The following is a 17779-nucleotide window of genomic DNA, read 5'->3' as shown; positions in this document are numbered from 1 at the left end:
ATGGAAGAGAAGAAAACAAAACTTACGAAAAAGACTGATCCTCCCCCTCCACCGCTTGGCACTGGGTTCTTGAAGAGAGATTTCTTGGCAACCAGAACGCCTGGTGTTTCTACTCCGCCGACAAACTTATGAGGAGATAGAAAAACGGCATCCTTGTACGCAGAGGACTGCTGACTTGTCCTGTATTGGGAGGTAAAGGGTTTGCATATTTTTGTTAAATGTGAAATGTAAGCATTATTTTCCTTCTTTTTTTTTTTTTGAAATGTAAATATTCAAAGATTTGTACATAACTTACAAATCGTCTGCTCAGAACTATAAGGTCAATTTTATATTAATTTTGTTTATTTTATTTTGTTTGATTTATTTATTCGTTATCCAACAGCGAGTTAACACCATTTACAGGTATCATTTACATATTTGTAACAATCAAAGGTCATTAAACTAAATATGCGTAGAAGTCTGAAACAAAATATAAAAATCAACAATAGTTTGACTTAGAATGGGTTGTTTTGCCAAACAGTTACTTTGGAGACCAGTCTTTATCAGTAAACCCAATTGCCAGGAGCGCCAAAATATGCAAAGGGAATTTGTCAAATCCTTAAAAATTGCACTAATGGCTGTGTAGTTCTGAACAGGCAATATGATTAAAAACTCCTGTTGAAATGTTTTTGATTAAAATGCATTTGTTTTTGAGAAATGAGTGAAACAATCAGGTTTGATCTCGCAAGACAAAAACGGAATGTTGGAAAACAGTATTTAAGGTTTGATTCCCCTTTTGTGCAGAGGACTGCTGACTTGTCCTAAATGGGGAATTAAATAATATCAATATGGATAACAGACAGCATAGAGTTATGTGAAAACAGATAGTGCAGTAAAATCTCCAAAATGTTATGGGGGAAAGTTTACTAAGGGGGCCATTCAGAATTGTCAGTGTTTAAAAAACAGTTCTTTTCTTTTCAAAATAAAGGAACAATTACCTTTTTTTGGACAACTTTAATCACTGTAAAATTAGCTTTTTGGTGGCAAACAAGCCTTCAAAATGACATAGAGGAAGTTTGCATATCCAGTCCCCCTTTTTTGGACAACTTTAATCACTGTAAAATAAGCTTTTCTGTGGCAAGCAAGCCTCCAAAATGTATTGGGAGAAGTTTGCATATAAAGGGACAGTCACCCTTTTTTTTGACAACTTTAATCACTGTAACATTAGCTATCTGTGGCAAGCAAGCCTGCAATATGTAATAGGAGAAGTTTTCATGTAGAGGAACTGTCACCCTTTTTTGGAAAACTTTAATCACTGTAAAATTAGCTTTTTTTTCTGCCAGCAAGCCTCCAAAAATTAATGGGAGAGGTTTGTATATAAAGGAACTATTACTTGTTTTTGACAACTTTAATCACTGTAACATTAGCGTATCGATGGCAAGCAAGCCTCCAAAATGTAATAGGAGAAGTTTGCAAATAAATGAACTATTACTTGTTTTGGACAACTTTAATCACTGTAACATTAGCGTATCGGTGGCAAGCAAGCCTGCAAAATGTAATAGGAGAAGTTTGCATATAAAGGAACTATTACTTGTTTTGGACAACTTTAATCACTGTAACATTAGCGTATCGGTGACAAGCAAGCCTGCAAAATGTAATAGGAGAAGTTTGCATACAAAGGAACTATTACTTGTTTTGGACAACTTTAATCACTTTAAAATAAGCTTTTCTGTGGCAAGCAAGCCTGCAAAATGTAATAGGAGAAGTTTGCATATAAAGGAACTATTAGTTGTTTTTGGACAACTTTAATCACTGTAACATTAGCGTATCGGTGGCAAGCAAGCCTGCAAAATGTAAAAGGAGAAGTTTGCATATAAAGGAACTATTACTTGTCTTGGACAACTTTAATCACTGTAACATTAGCGTATCGGTGGCAAGCAAGCCTCCAAAATGTATTAAAGAAGTTTGCATATAAAGGAACTATTACTTGTTTTGGACAACTTTAATCACTGTAACATTAGCGTATCGGTGGCAAGCAAGCCTGCAAAATGTAATAGGAGAAGTTTGCATATAAAGGAACTATTACTTGTTTCGGACAACTTTAATCACTTTAAAATAAGCTTTTCTGTGGCAAGCAAGCCTGCAAAATGTAATAGAAGAAGTTTGCATATAAAGGAACTATTAGTTGTTTTGGACAACTTTAATCACTGTAACATTAGCTTATCGGTGGCAAGCAAGCCTCCAAAATGTAAAAGGAGAAGTTTGCATATAAAGGAACTATTACTTGTCTTGGACAACTTTAATCACTGTAACATTAGCGTATCGGTGGCAAGCAAGCCTCCAAAATGTATTAAAGAAGTTTGCATATAAAGGAACTATTACTTGTTTTGGACAACTTTAATCACTGTAACATTAGCGTATCGGTGGCAAGCAGGCCTCCAAAATGTAATAGGGGAAGTTTGCATATACAGGAACTATTAGTTGTTTTGAACAACTTTAATCACTGTAACATTAGCATATCGGTGGCAAGCAAGCCTTCAAAATGTATTGGAGAAGTTTGCAAATAAAGGAACTATTACTTGTTTTGGACAACTTTAATCACTGTAACATTAGCGTATCGGTGGCAAGCAAGCCTGCAAAATGTAATAGGAGAAGTTTGCAAATAAATGAACTATTACTTGTTTTGGACAACTTTAATCACTGTAACATTAGCGTATCGGTGGCAAGCAAGCCTCCAAAATGTAATAGGAGAAGTTTGCATATAAAGGAACTATTACTTGTTTTAGACAACTTTAATCACTGTAACATTAGCGTATCGGTGGCAAGCAAGCCTGCAAAATGTAATGGGAGAAGTTTGCATATAAAGGGACAATTACTTGTCTTGGACAACTTTAATCACTGTAACATTAGCGTATCGGTGGCAAGCAAGCCTCCAAAATGTAATGGGAGAAGTTTGCATATAAAGGGACAATTACCTTTTTTGACAACTTTAATCACTTTAAAATTAGCGTATCGGTGACAATGAAACTCCTAAGTTTGCTGATAAATACAGGCGTAAATAGTTTGTTTTAACTTTTAAAAATGTGAGGAATCAAGCAAAAACAGTAATGGTGAAAGGTTACATATAATGGGTACAACAACTTTTTAAAATGTGATTATAGGTAGTCCAGGTAAGCCGTTAAGAAAAGAGTAATGTCTGTAATAGGGGTTGAACCAACCTCGTCCCCATGGTTTACTTTATTTTCAACCATGTTTACAATAGTAAACCCTGGGATGAAAACTCCTACTTGGACCCTGATTGGACAACGACTTTACAATATTAGAACATGTTCCTTATTCATAGGTACAGCCAGCTGCCGGCAACCAACAATGTACAAACAAGCTATTCAATCTTGTACCGTACATGTACTACGAGATTATGACGAAGATGTGAATTTCGAAAAGTAGCAAGACTATTTGAATTTGCATACGTATCCAAAAAATTTGGATATGTAAATGATCCAATACCAGGGTGAGAGAGCGGTCAACCTTGTAACCGCTCGACACATCCTGGGGACGAGGTTGAGGTTGAACCGTTTATTTGGGCTTCTTCAGAAAAATTCAGGGTTGTTATTAGAGTTGGGTAATTTAATTCTGTTATGCATTGGGAGTAAATAATTAAATTCAAATTAAAGAGATTGTAACTGTTAATTGGTGACACAGGCAAAATAGACGAGGAAAATGCTTCTTCAAAAATCCAAAAATTAGTAAGTGGCCTGATGTTTTAAACCTAGCGGAGTCTTTCCCGAATGCTAAAATGGTCATTGAGCAATAACGAAATTTAAACCATAATAGAGTCCAAAGACCCAGCCAGTAATTTTATTCATACTACAGGTACATTTGATTGGGAGGCAGTTTGCAACAGCTGCTCTATTTTCTCTTTAAAAAAACCCAAAACATAATCCTGCTAATGCAAATACGCACACAATTGTTTTGACCAAATTACAGCCAATTTCAAATATTCATCAACACTAAAACCATAGACTTGTCTTAATTTTGGTTTTTACCCATACACCAATGTGTGTTAGGACTGTATACTCAGTACTTCCCGAGTCCTGTGAAAAAATATCACAGGCATGTTACACGGGTGGCATTCCAATGCCACCCGAGTTACATATTTTTTCACAGGACTTGGGAAAGTACTGAGTATACAGTGCTAACACACATCGGTGTGTGGGTAAAAACCAAAATTAATATTTTATATCCTTGATGCAAATTTAACATCTCTTACATAGACTTGTTACAGGAAATTTCTGAAGTTTTCAAGTTTTTCTTTAAAACTTACCCTGAGATTACCGGATTCATATTGATGTCAACATATGGTCCTGGAAACAAAACAAAAAAAGATTTTTAAAAATGCCAATACCAATTGAATGGAAAGAGGGAAATAGCTGTTTCAAAATGACCTATGTTTTTAAATACAAACATTTTTAATGGCCTGATGAAGTTTTTCTTAACGCCTTCAATTAGCATTTGAAGAAGACTCAGCTGGAGTCGAAAAACAGCTGGCCATCATTAATTGTTTTACAAATTGCGAAAATTATTTGTAAATAGTTTTTTTTTAATAGCATTTAAGGACCCAACAAATAGTTGCTTATTTCAATTCACAGTATTTTTGACCGCACACAGGCGTTTGTGAGCAAGTATTAAAGCGAAACACTGTTTTTCCATTGTTATAATATATTCGTATATATTTGGCTGTTGACACAATCAAACAAAATATGCATTCAAAATAAAATATAACTGTATTGAATTGATCAATTGAAAAAAGCGGAAATCTGCTTTAAAGCAGAGATTTCACAGGGGGAGGTGTGCATAAAACGACGCTATTACTAAAGTATAGTCTCATCACAAGACAGAAATTAACAGAGTTAAAACACAAAACCCCTCGCTGCGGTGTAAACAAAACAAAAATAAAACGCTACCTGCAGTAGCATAGTCCCAGAATGCCAACGCGGAGTACCGGTGAAGCATCAATGTCACTTTAATGTCATCTGTCAAGATACCAGTCACATTAGAAGCTGCAGAGAAGCAGCCAATTAGCTGGCGACCAGTCGGGTGCCACTTCTGTAATGTAAAACAAACAAATTAATTCACTTATTGAATCTTAAATCTTGAAGTGTTGTACACTCCTAAAAGCATTGCTGCTGTCCTGGTGAGGGAGGGTTGCAAAATCCATTTGTGGTCAGTGCTTATCCTGTCAATATTGTGCTTATCAGTCGTATTGTCAATTTGTTCTGAGAGAGATTGCTAGCCCCATCCCATTTATAGCTAGCAGTGCTTCTCTCTGGAACCCTTGCAGAAATGAATTCATGTAAACTTGCAGCATTAGTTTGTAGCTAGAAAGGAATATATTTCTTAGATGAAAAAAGAGGATAAAGAATATTATTGGGTTTTTAACCCTTACACCGATGTGTGTTACCACTGTATACTCAAAACTACCAAGTTCTTTGACAAAAATCACAGGCGTGTTACTCGGTGGGACTTGAACCCATGACCAATCTTAAACAGATTTCTTACCAACTAAATCATAACTGATCATATTATAATAAGGGAATAAATGTGTAGCGACTAGTTCTTTCATGGCCGTTTAAACAGGCAGGGTCAAATTGCTGTGTGATAAAGGCCCGAGCCGAAGGCGAGGGCCTTTATCACTTGGCAATTCGACCCTGCAAGGTTTAAAACGGCTGTGAAAGAACTAGTAACTACCTTTTTAGTTAAAAAAGGCGTAATAAAGTAAAAAACTCTGTAACACTTATCCGTTTCCGAGTGCTTGAGCTCTGTATGTTTCTACCGCCATGGTATGTACAGTACATGTTACATGTACGACGTCCATACGCATGTGTTGAATGCCTATTTCTGACAGTTTCCGGTTCCGTTCGTGCGCATGCGCGTATAGTCTTGGTGCAACACACAGCACGGCATCGCCCGTAACAAGAAACGTCTTGCATCAAGACTAGCGCAGAGTATCCGCTCACAACCGGTCATAAACACTGGTCATTATCAAAGGTTTAAACACCCCACGTGACGCGCTCTCCACCAAATAGCGAAACTGTCTGAGGTATTTATAAATAGTGGTTTTTGTAGTCAAATCTGTACCGGTAGTTTCAATTAGACATTCAGTTTTAATAATAAAAATGTATAATTTGCTTTTAGCCTTACACCGATGTATATTTAGCACCGTATACTCATTACTTTCAAGAGTTCTTTGAAAAAACTCCACGGGCAAATCACTCTTTTAAAATCGTTGCAGTAGCTGCTGCTAAAGATTCAAACCACCTCTATAGCCATTGGGCTAGCCCGATGGTCTAGTGGTTAGAAACTGGTGAAGCCTTGCAAAGGTCATGGGTTTGAATCCCACCAAAGTGACTTTCCTCTGGATTGTTTTCTTCACAGTACTCAGGAAAGTACCGAGTTTACAGTGCTTAATACAATTCGGTGTAAGGGAAAAAAACAAATAAAATTCTTTTCCCAAATGCAAAAATTCAAACAACTATTAAATAGAAATGTAGATTGTTCAATTAATACAGTTTTAATAAATTTGTAGTCAAAAAAGTCGAAGACTGTTCTTGTTTTTTAGTTTCTCTTACCTTTAGTTCATCCTCTAAACTGGACAAATCAACAAGGCCTGCTTCATCTTCAGCTATTTGCACAACCTGACAAAGGGTTGAAAGTAAAAATCTAAATTTCATAAAATCTCACACCGCCATTGATTTTGTATGTTATTTTGGGGGTTCCCCATCATCATTCAGCAAAGGATTGCATCTGAGCGCCTCATCCTCAAATTGTAAAGGGGGCGCACTCCTAGAGTCGCCGCCATCACCTGTTCTCTTTCAATTGCTGCTCTTCTCAGCTCTCTTAAACTTCTACTGCTAGACTTTTTGAGTGTTTGTACGCTTAGTTTTGGGGTTGTAACCCTTTAAATTCATGAAACATTCAAATTGGAGTTTTGTACATTTTTAAAATCTACTTACATTTGCTCCTATCTCTCGCCATGGTAACAAGTTGGAGTGGTGCTCATACGGGCCAACAAATACAACCTGGTTGGAACAAAAAAAGTAAAGAAATTAACCATCTGAAGTCACCTGCAAATTTCACAGCCCGATTTAAGTTGACATATTTGGCTTGCGCAACTTTTTGAAACTTGCATGCAATACTTTAAAAATTAAAAGCCAAGCTCTAAAACTGCAAAAGAAGCTATAGTGCTCAATATGGTTCAACACAGAGTCAAGGTGAGCTGAGACTAAACTCTCAACTTTGTTCTCAACTTTAAAAGGATTTTGGACCTTTTTTAACGTAAAGGTATCTGAATATAAGAGTGGCGACTCTGTTTTAAATAGCTGTTTAAAAGGAAACATTGCAGGTTTGTGCCTTTGGCTTGCTCCTTCAGCGCATGGCCACAACCAAGCCTTTTTTAAACAGCCGCTTAAGATCTTGTTGACACTCTTTCATTCACCAATAGTAACCACAGTGAATGATTTTGAATTGGCAGACAGTGGGAGGGTTTAAGTAATGGACCCTTCCCATGAAATATGCTAATTACATTCACGCATGCGTACAGACCCTGTTGGTTGGCAAACACCGTAGAGTTGTGCACTAAGCAGACGCACAATCGCGTCTGCGTCACGCACCCATTAGCTGTGTAGAAAACAGCTCGATGTTCCTCATTTTGCCAACCAAAACGTTAATGCCCACGCGCTATGTGCAATTTACATATTTTATGGGAAGGGTCTATTGCCGAAGAATACTCACAGGTGGTGACTGTAGATGAAGACTATGTATGAGTTTATGTACCGCAGCTGTGCATCCAGTACCTACAAAGATCACAGCGTCATGCTCACTAGCGTTCACAGCGTTACGGATGATATCTCTAAAACGAGAACAGAAAAAAAAAGTCACACTAAAATTAGGGTGAATAATTTGGTTCCGTGGGGTACATCTTTAAAGTTGAGTTGTCACAGTTGAGGGTGTAACATCTCTAATTACCAACAACAGAGGGCGGATTCACAATCCGTCTTGGCCTCTTGCAGGTACTACACAGGACTTGTACAGATAAAAAAATATCCTTGTTTCATCTGTCTAAAAGTTTACTGCTCAATGAAGTTGGTATCTGAATGAACTCATTGCAAAAACATTGCTGTAATACACAAACTGCTGTCGCAGGAGTGCCAGTGGTAGTGTGTGATAGTGGTTTGTGTGTAAGAGCACCATGCGTATGTTAGCGCCCTCTGTTGATAATGTAGTGCATATTAAGAACACAGGAAAGCCAAATATACGATTAATGAGGGGGCAACACCATATCTCTTGAAAGGACTAACAATTATTTTGAGAGTAAGTTAAATTCAAACAGCTTTACAACTCTGACTGAACCATAAGTGATTGGGAAATCACTGGTCGGCTCAGTAGTTTCTCTCCATGCCTTTCACCTCTGTGGACCCCAGTTCGAGCGCTGACCAGGGCTTTGCATGTTGATTGGGTTTTTCAGTCCCTACCTGACAGCAAAGGGTTTTCCCTATAGGGGGTTTCCTCCCATGTCTAAAACTTAAATTGTTTCATTGTCTTCTCTACAAAAATGTTGGTGTGATTTTTCCACTAGGATGCTTTGGCGACTATATAGTCAGATTCAGGTTGTAGCCGGCCTGTATGATTCGTTTTTATAAAGGGCAAGGGCACCAAAACATTTTCTGCTTGGTAAAGGCAACCCTATGTGGAAACTGTGAACTTCTACTGGAGCATTTCAGAGCACCAAGGCAATGACCAGGGGGCAATTTCATGGCTCTGCTTACCGTAAGCACAAGCAGGAAATTCTGTGCTTATGGCAAGCGTATTTCACGGATCAGCAGCGAATTTTGGCTTCTGCGCGTGCGTACTCCACTTCACTAGGCATTCTACACTTACAAGGCTAGCGAAGAAATTCGGCGCTGGCACGAAAGCGGTGAATCGTGAGCGTACGCGCAGAATTTGGCGGTAAACAGACCCATTAAATTGGGCCCTGTTGTTGCAATGTCATACCTAGCTTCATGTCTGAAGAGTGTAGTCTGCAATGAGGTAACTGTTGTTGTCGTGTGAGTATTTCCGTACAAAGGAAGTACCTGCTGTCTTATATAATCCTCAATCATTTCCAGTGATCTACAAAATAAGAACAATACTATTTTAGTTTTCATTCCTATGGTCAATTAATCTAAACCCTTCAAGAAACTGGCGGGCACTGATGGATTCAAGTTTCTAAATGGCACCTATTTATCCAAGAGTAAAGATCCGTCCATCCAAAGATTCTGCTAAAAGCATCTGCTAAAATCTAATGAATTTTTTTTATAAATAAATTAATAAAAATATAATAATTACTATGATCAATCCAAATACTCACCTTCCTGATGCCGTGTAGTCACAATACACAACTGCAATAACAAAATAGAAACTGTTAGCTGTTTCAAAAGTCTTTCATTGTTTGTTTTAGTACATTTTGTTGTTTTAATTTGTTTTTAATTGAGGGGGGGGGGCTGAGGTTGTTTTTGGGGGGAGGTTTTTTTCTTGCCTTTTTTCCAATTAGATTTATTAGGATAAAGAATATACTTGGGGGGGGGGGGGGTGGGTTTATGTTTTCCATGTGCTCTTTTCCCAAGCAAACTGCTGCAGTGTCAACATTACAGTTTAGGTAGAGGTCCTTTTGGGTTCACTTGACCCCGAGTTGGCCGGTTCTTCTAAATTTAAAACTAAACAATATAAACGCTGTTCTTGCTTGTTTCCTAAAAAGAAAATTGTAAGTTCATACATTCATTTGTTTGTTTGTTTGTTTAGATGATCTTCCCATCAAGGGAACTCGGCAAACTCCCACAAGGGGATATAAACACCAAGCTGGCAACCACCTACTCCTAGAACTATTTCGGTTTCGTCCGGCTTTCGTCTCCTGTAACGAGAGACGATATAGCCGGAAGAAACTGAAATAAACAGTTCCAAGGAATCTGGTAGTAGCAACAACCAATCTTTCTCCTACAAACATTGTTTTATATACATGATTATGAATTACACAAAATTAAGAAATTGTGATTCAGTAACTAAGTATACTAAATAGACTTAGATGACATTATTTTATATTTATTCTAATCATTATAACTTTCTGCAGTCACTCATGGCAGTGTATCATGTATGGCGCTAGCCCTGGTAGGACGTCAGTCAGTGCCACTCTGCACTGACGTCCTGGGTATAAAGGTTCTTTATAATGCAAACACAAGTTTGACTACAATTTTCTTTATTTTTTAACTGATTTGAGAAGCTGAAATTCCGTTCATATATTCATAGTGTCCCTCACTATATTCTCAACGAGTTCACAGCTAACAAATATATCCATGGAAGAAGTTATATCCGAAAATATGTCGAAGTTCTGCGCTGGCGATGTTGATCATCGTGTACCACTTGATAGTGTGAGCCCAAGTGCGCATGGCTTTGAGTACAGTGCATTATCTGGCCGCTATTAGCCGTCAAAACAAGTTAGGTGCCGTTAACTCGCCTTCAACTCCTCCAATATACAATTTAAAATCCAGGAGGCATAAAATATTCCAGCTCAAATAGAATTTTCATAAATTTCCGGTTGAATTTTGGTTACAAATATCAAGTTTTTTTTCCCGTAAAAAAAAAAAAATTCTAAGCGTGCACCAAAACGTCTGCCGCCGTCTGGCTTTTTCACAGTGCTTCCTGTACATAAGCGGACAACAGAGGGCGCTTTCCTGCGCGCGTATGTTTTTTTTTATGGTAAAAAGTGGCCTCATTTGTCCTAGGAAAAAAACGCTTCCGGCTACGTCAATGCTCGATATCGCATAGTTCTGCGCTTTGTGTAAATTGCTCACTGACTATTATCCATCTGTCTGGTGTTCGGTTAACGCAGGTTGACAGCGATTTGGCTGCAAATAGTAGGCCGCCAGTGATCAGTGCAAGAAAGTGTTTACACAGAAGTTAGTGCATGACGTAGTTGCGATAACGTAACCCTCCTGCCGACGGCGTAACCGGAGGGTTACGAGTCGCTTCAATCGAAAAACGGCGAAATATTTTAGTCAACAGATTTGCGGACAGCGCACACGCACTGCCGCGCTGCCTTATAACACCCCTTTTACAGAATGGTTTAGTCCCACAGCAATGAACATCGGGAAGTCACAAAATGGCGAAGCGACAGGTTCAAAATAGAACCTGGGAAATTTGTGACTGTTTCGCTCCGGGATCTGGTAAGTTTTTGTACTTTATTTCAAAATACTTTCTCAATAGTGTGTTGAATGTTATTCATTAGATATTGAGGATTAAGGTCGTGTTCATAGAATTTATGTCATGATTTTCGAAAGGGGTAAAAATTGAGCAAATCTGTTGACTAGCTGTTGAAATTGGAGGTGTTTGACCATTTTGCCGTTTTTCGATTGAAGTGACTCGTAACCCTCCGGCTCCGCCGTCGGCAGGAGGGTTACGTTTCCTCCGGCTCCGCCATCGGCAGGAGGGTTACGTTATCGCAACTATGCATGACGTAGGATCGGAACACGCTAATTTCAATTTTCTTTTCACAAAATATTAACACCAAAGGAGGAAATTCAACAATTTTAAATAATAATGCGATCTTTGAGTTCCAACTACAAGGAACATGTGAGTAAAAGTTCAGACTCCCGAGTTAGGTAGAAACATTTTTAACAGATTTTTGAAAATTTTTCACAATGGTACAGTGGTACGGGACCTTTATACCCTGGACTCCGTCGTGTTGCCTGCAACGGAGGAGTCCAACCTGGGCTAGTATGACGCCACATTTCACTCATTTTTACAAAAAGGGATATCTCATCGAGGTAAATTAAATACTATATTAATTTCATGCAGAAACTTTTCCAAAGGTTATTTTGATCGAGTCCCAGTCTTGACAAGTTGTGTTGTACAAAATTGTCTTACCTTGCCGCTGCCCGAATGGCCCATAAAAAATCGTGTCTCGTCCAATCACATTATGGTCGATGTATGACATGAAATTTTCCATACTGTCGCTCTTAATCTGGTTTTTCTTAGCGCCGATCCGTGGTTGTGATTCCTGTGGTAATCTGTAGAATTTTCTGTCCCCATGATGTAAAGAATTGATAGGTTTTACACCATCTTTCTGTGAAGCCAATGCACATTTCACTTCTCCCATGGAGGTCGCCATGTTGGATTGGCAAAAACAAACCAAGTGAGGGCGTGCTCTTACAAGTTATGGTGTGCGTTTTTGGCAGAGAGTTATGTATAAAAACTAGACGGCGCACGAGTGATGCTTCGTGCACAAACGCCACGGGACCGCAAGATGACAAGCGCGTCATTCTGCACGCGCGTTGAATATGAAATACACGTTTGAGGGTTTTTTTTTATTGAACGCTCACGCGATGCTGTTTGTTCAACTTACAAAATGGCCGCACAAACACACGCTGTGAGATAGCTATCTGTTTTGTCAACTTAGAAAATGGCCGCCTGCTCGCATACCGGGACGCGTATATAGGCCAGTGCGCGCTCTAGTTCTTATATACAACTCTATAGTTTTTGGAGATATATTATACAAATATTGACTGCTTCGAGTGCTATGGTTAAAACTATGACTCCCGAGGTGATCCCCGGAGCGTTCTATTTTCCCGAGGCGAAGCCGAGGGAAAATAGAACGCTCCGGGAATCACCGAGGGAGTCATAGTTTTTAACCATTGCACGAGTAAAAGCAGTCAATATTTGTTTTATAACACCCCAAACATTTCTAAATACTGTACTATTATTATTAAGTTACAGACCTGAATGCTACAATCCACGGACGACGCGAATACAGATTGCAAACACTTTTACTTACTGTGTTGCATGTAGTGTCGTGCAGCCGAAATGGTTACAGACTATTAATTTATCATCCTCGTACACGCAATGGACGTCTGGGTACTGCACGCCGTGTGCTAGTCTGTCGGACTAGCGCACGGCGCAGTGTGCTAGTCTTCGGACTAACGCATGGCAAACCGACGCACTATCACACGGCCGCCGTCTAGCAAAACTAAGACATGTCATGTGACGCGCTCTAAACCAATGAGCAGGCAGAATACTTGCAAGGGGTGTTATAAAACAGAACAGACGTCTGAAGCTAAACCACGAACTCAACCATGCACGTTCTATGGTAACTGCCGCTGGTTCCCTGTTTCTCGTTTGGTTTATGAACAATGTATGTGCTGTTTGAACCAGTGCTTGCTTAGTCTCTTGTCCGTGTCGTTTCCTCTTCATCAGTCAAGATGAGAATCATGAATATTTGTTACCTATACTAATTAATTCCGACGACCCGTGGCGTTTTCTCTTCAAGCAGCTGCGGACGTAAAGAGCAGAAGGGGGGGGGGGGGAGACAGGGATTGGCATCAGTTTAGTTTCACTCAGTCAGCAAATTATCGCGGTATGTTATTATTGTCACAGGTTTTTACCTCTTTTAAATAATCAAGAGCCTACGACGTGGTTCGATTAAGAATATCGGAATGTTTGCTAAGAAAGAAAACACAACAGACAGCAATTTAGTTAGATTCTCATCTCTCTCAATTATAGTTATTATTATTATGAAAATTATCTCAATATCTCAATATCAAGGATTCAACAAATACAACACAATGCATTCAGTTATAAAAACAATCAATAAGGCAATGGTTCAAAATCATATTAACTCCTTCAGTATTATCAACGGTTCACAACAGTGCGAAATGATATTTGAACGGCAATTCACCAAGGTGAAACAACAAGTAAAAATACTCAACAATATATGAGTCTGAGGAAATATTAACAATCGCAGTTTTGAAAAAAGGAAACAACAATAAGAAATACTGAAGCAGTTAATGGCAACAAAAATACACAATGATATATAATAGGTCTTAGCTGGTTCCGCGCTTCAACTGGACTTGGCAGAGACTCTGTCTTGAAAGGTCGACATCAGATTGGCTCCGAAGTCCAAGAAGTGACTCTGACGACTTCCAGGAAGACGACGAAAGGGGGTTGAGAGCGGGACTGGCGAAAAGTTGAACCGGGTCAACTTCCCAAGCGAGGCCTGTGGGCTAGTCTGTATCAACAGAGCACGTGGTAGAGATGCAAGAAGGGGATTTAGGAACTTACTTAGGGAAGCAACAAATGTTCCAAACAAAATCTACGCAAAGTGTAACTACCCAGGTGAAAAATCCAGTTGAAACCAGTTGAACAGTCAACTGGTTTCAACTGGGTTCAACTGGAATTAACTGGTGTCCAACTTGTACCAGTTGGATTCAACTGGTTTGAAAAAAATCCAGTTGAAACCAGTTGAAGGAAGTAGTTACCAACTGGTAGTTCTTGTTGTGTCAACAGGGACCAGTTGAAACCAGTTGAAGGAAGTAGTTACCAACTGGTAATTCTTGTTGTGTCAACGAGGACCAGTTGAAACCAGTTGAAGGAAGTAGTTGCCAACTGGTAATTCTTGTTGTGTCAACAGGGACCAGTTGAAACCAGTTGAAGGAAGTCGTTGCCAACTGGTAATATTGTGGTGTAAACAGGGACCAGTTGAAAACAGTTGAAGGAAATAGTTGCCAACTGGTACTTATTGTGGTGTAAACAGGAACCAGTTCAAACCAGTTGAAGGAACCAGTTACCAACTGGTAATTCTTGTTGTGTCAACAGGAACTAGTTGCAACCAGTTGAGGAACCAGTTAGCAACTGGCCATTCATGTGGTGTCAACAGGAACCAGTTGAAAGAACCAGTTACCAACTGGAAATAATTACCAAAGGGACCAGTTGAAATTATATAGTTGGAGGAACCAGTTACCAACTGGTTATTCTCATGAACAGGGACCAGTTAAAACCAGTTGAAGGAACCAGTTACCAACTGGTCACACTAATTCTTATGAACAGGGACAGTTGAAACCAATAAGCAACTGGATTTTCTCACCCACAGAGACCATTGTTGAAACTAGTTGAAAGGATCAGTTACCAACTGGTTATTCTCATGAACAGGGACCAGTTGAAACCAGTTGAGGGAAAAAGTTACCAACTGGTCTTAATAATTCTCATGAACATCGACCAGTTGAAACCAGTTACCAAAACTGTCATTCTTAAACAGGGACCAGTTGGAACCAGATTGTTGTTTGTGTTTTGTTTCCCACAGTTGCCCATCATTGATGGTTTATACAAAAAATGGAAATCCACTCATTAAATTCACATCCCCAAATTAAAGTAAATATTATACTGAACAAAAACATAAATGCAATTTGTTAGAATTAAATGGGCGGGATCTAATTAATTATGCACAAATATAGAACTCTATGTTTATTCAAAACCATTGTAGGTATAACAAAAGTTACACTTAAATGTGTGTAAGTTTATATACATGTAGTTATAATTTGGTACTAAAACAAATTTTGGTGTATCATATTGGTCAGCGCACTTCAAAATTACACACCATAGGTAGAAAGCAAAGCCCAAAAAGTGTATACTTGGATCGGATCCTACAGGCGTAATGAGCTTGATCTTAGCATGACTAAAATCATGGCACTAGTGGTGATGTTGACAAAAGTTTTAGGCTGACTGACTGTCCGCCGGGCTACATATTAGTCAGACTTTCTGTCTGTCAGTCATTATATAAGCAAACCTGCTAACTGGTGACAACAGTTGATGCACTCAAAATCAGTTGGACCAGTTGGTACCAGTTGAAAACCAGTTCAGACAAGTCACAAAACAGTTTGTACCAGCTAAACCATTTCGAAACCAGTTAAACCAGTTCAAATCAGTAAAACCAGTTCAAAACCAGTCAAACCAGTTTAAAACCAGTTCGAAACCAGTTAAACCAGTTCAAAACCAGTCAAACCAGTCAAACCAGTTCAAAACCAGTTAACCAGTTAAAAACCAGTTAAACCAGTTACCAAATCCCAGTTCAACTGGACCAGTTGGGACCAGTTAAAACCAGTTGAACTGGTTTCAACTGGAATTTTCACCTGGGTATCTAAACACTTTCAAGAAGTCCTCCTTGCACTAGGCCGATTTTCGCTCTGTTAAAAGTCTTAACTCATCATAAACTAATTCAACTATGACTTACACAAATATAAAGAACATACAATAAAATATAAAACACAGTAACACTCTTCCAGTGCATACTGATAACCTTCATGAAACTTAAACATAAGGGAACGATAAGAAATAGTCTGTGCGTGCATATGTACAACACGATAGTGGTCAATCCAGATCAAAGGTCACAACTGTTTACGTCCATAACAGCAAACAGTCGTCTAGCCTACTTAAATGGAAAGGAATGTGCTTGAACATCATGAAACTTAAACATAAGGGAACGATAAGAAATAGTCTGTGCGTGCATATGGTACAACACGATAGTGGTCAATCCAGATCAAAGGTCACAACTGTTTACGTCCATAACAGCAAACAGTCGTCTAGCCTACTTAAATGGAAAGGAATGTGCTTGAACATCTTAAAGTGTGAAAAAGGGTCATCTAAGGACAATGCTTGTCCAGCACCACTAAAGTTACGTATTGCCATGGTATTGCTTAGCAAAAATGTAGGAACATACCAATAACAAAGTATATCATAAATACAAATCAGAAATAGTTCAATCACATAATGATCAAATACGGAAGGCGCTATAAGTGAAATCACGGTATATAGAGTAACAGGTGTTTCAATAAACCAAATAGGTTCTAACAGTAAAACGTATCGAACGGCAAAAGAATAGCACTGAGTAAAAAACCTAACTGCTAACTAGCAATAAATGCAATAGACAACTAAATCATATCGGCAATAGAAAGTAAGAGGAATATACGATTAAATAGACGGAACTCCTAAAGCTTTTCCGTACACATGATAAACAACAAAAAGGATTACACAATAAAACACTCAATGAATCTATACATCTTAGCAGCATTGTTCGAACAATCAACAGAATTGTCTAAAACTCATATTGAACTGTACCATCCATCTTGAGTCTTACTCCAACTACCTTGTCGAACAAATCTTTCAAAGTCAAATGCACAAGTGATAAATCTTATACAATAGAAAGAAATAATCAAAGCTTACCTGTATCAACAGAGCACGTGGTAAAGATGCAAGAAGGGGATTTAGGAACTTACCTAGGGAAGTAACAAATGTTCCAAACAAAATCTACGCAAAGTGTAACTATCTAAACACTTTCAGGAAGTCCTCCTTGCACTAGGCCGATTTTCGCTCTGAGGATTCAGAGGAAAACGAGCCAGGATATACCAGGCCGGTCACGCACTCGGACAGGAAAGTTAAACTATGATTGGCCAAAAATATTAAAACAATAACATCCTGGTTGGGCTTGACCAATGAGAAAAGAATCAGTGGCCTAAGTTCTTAAGAAAACGTGTTGGCAGCTTAAGACAATCAAATCCGGGCACAATTCAAGGAAACTACTGACCTTGCAACAGTCATTGCAACATAGCCTTACGTCATGTCCCAGGGGGCATCCAACTGCTATGTCTTATGGTCAAGGACTTCCTGGACAGTGACTCTGGCCACTCCTCTTAAGGATGTGGTACTATAAACAACTGTTTCTCAGAATTAAAAACTAAGAAAAACTAACACCTACACAGGATGTGAAAGTTGAAACAATGACGCTATAATAAACTTAAGAATCCTCGTTGGACAACTTAAACTAAATAAAATAATCTTCGTCGGACTATTAACTAAAGTAAGAATTCTTCGTCGGACTATTAAAATTATGTTATGATATGCGAATTATAACAGAGTCCGACATAATTATAAAATTATGGTAAGT

The 17779-nt window shown here is 38.6% G+C and overlaps 1 protein-coding gene across 1 annotated transcript in view; it reads right to left on the bottom strand.

Annotated features, from left to right (window-relative positions):
- Positions 1 to 12481, bottom strand: part of LOC139936187 (uncharacterized) — a 70765-nt gene extending 58284 nt beyond the window's left edge. The window contains exons 1-9 of the mRNA XM_071930950.1: positions 11935 to 12481; positions 9386 to 9416; positions 9031 to 9147; positions 7771 to 7888; positions 6993 to 7058; positions 6609 to 6674; positions 4944 to 5085; positions 4304 to 4343; positions 27 to 180 (exon numbers count right to left, since the gene is read on the bottom strand). Coding sequence (XP_071787051.1) covers positions 27 to 180; positions 4304 to 4343; positions 4944 to 5085; positions 6609 to 6674; positions 6993 to 7058; positions 7771 to 7888; positions 9031 to 9147; positions 9386 to 9416; positions 11935 to 12178 — 978 coding nt within the window. The 5' untranslated portion in view covers positions 12179 to 12481. The remainder of the gene's footprint in view (positions 1 to 26; positions 181 to 4303; positions 4344 to 4943; positions 5086 to 6608; positions 6675 to 6992; positions 7059 to 7770; positions 7889 to 9030; positions 9148 to 9385; positions 9417 to 11934) is intronic.
- Positions 12482 to 17779: the final 5298 nt, after the last annotated feature.

This window comes from Asterias amurensis, chromosome 4 (genome assembly GCF_032118995.1).
Source record: "Asterias amurensis chromosome 4, ASM3211899v1".
Classification (NCBI taxonomy): Eukaryota; Metazoa; Echinodermata; class Asteroidea; order Forcipulatida; family Asteriidae; genus Asterias; species Asterias amurensis.
Note: the sequence above shows the minus strand (reverse complement) of the source record. Positions and strands in the feature narration are given on the sequence as shown.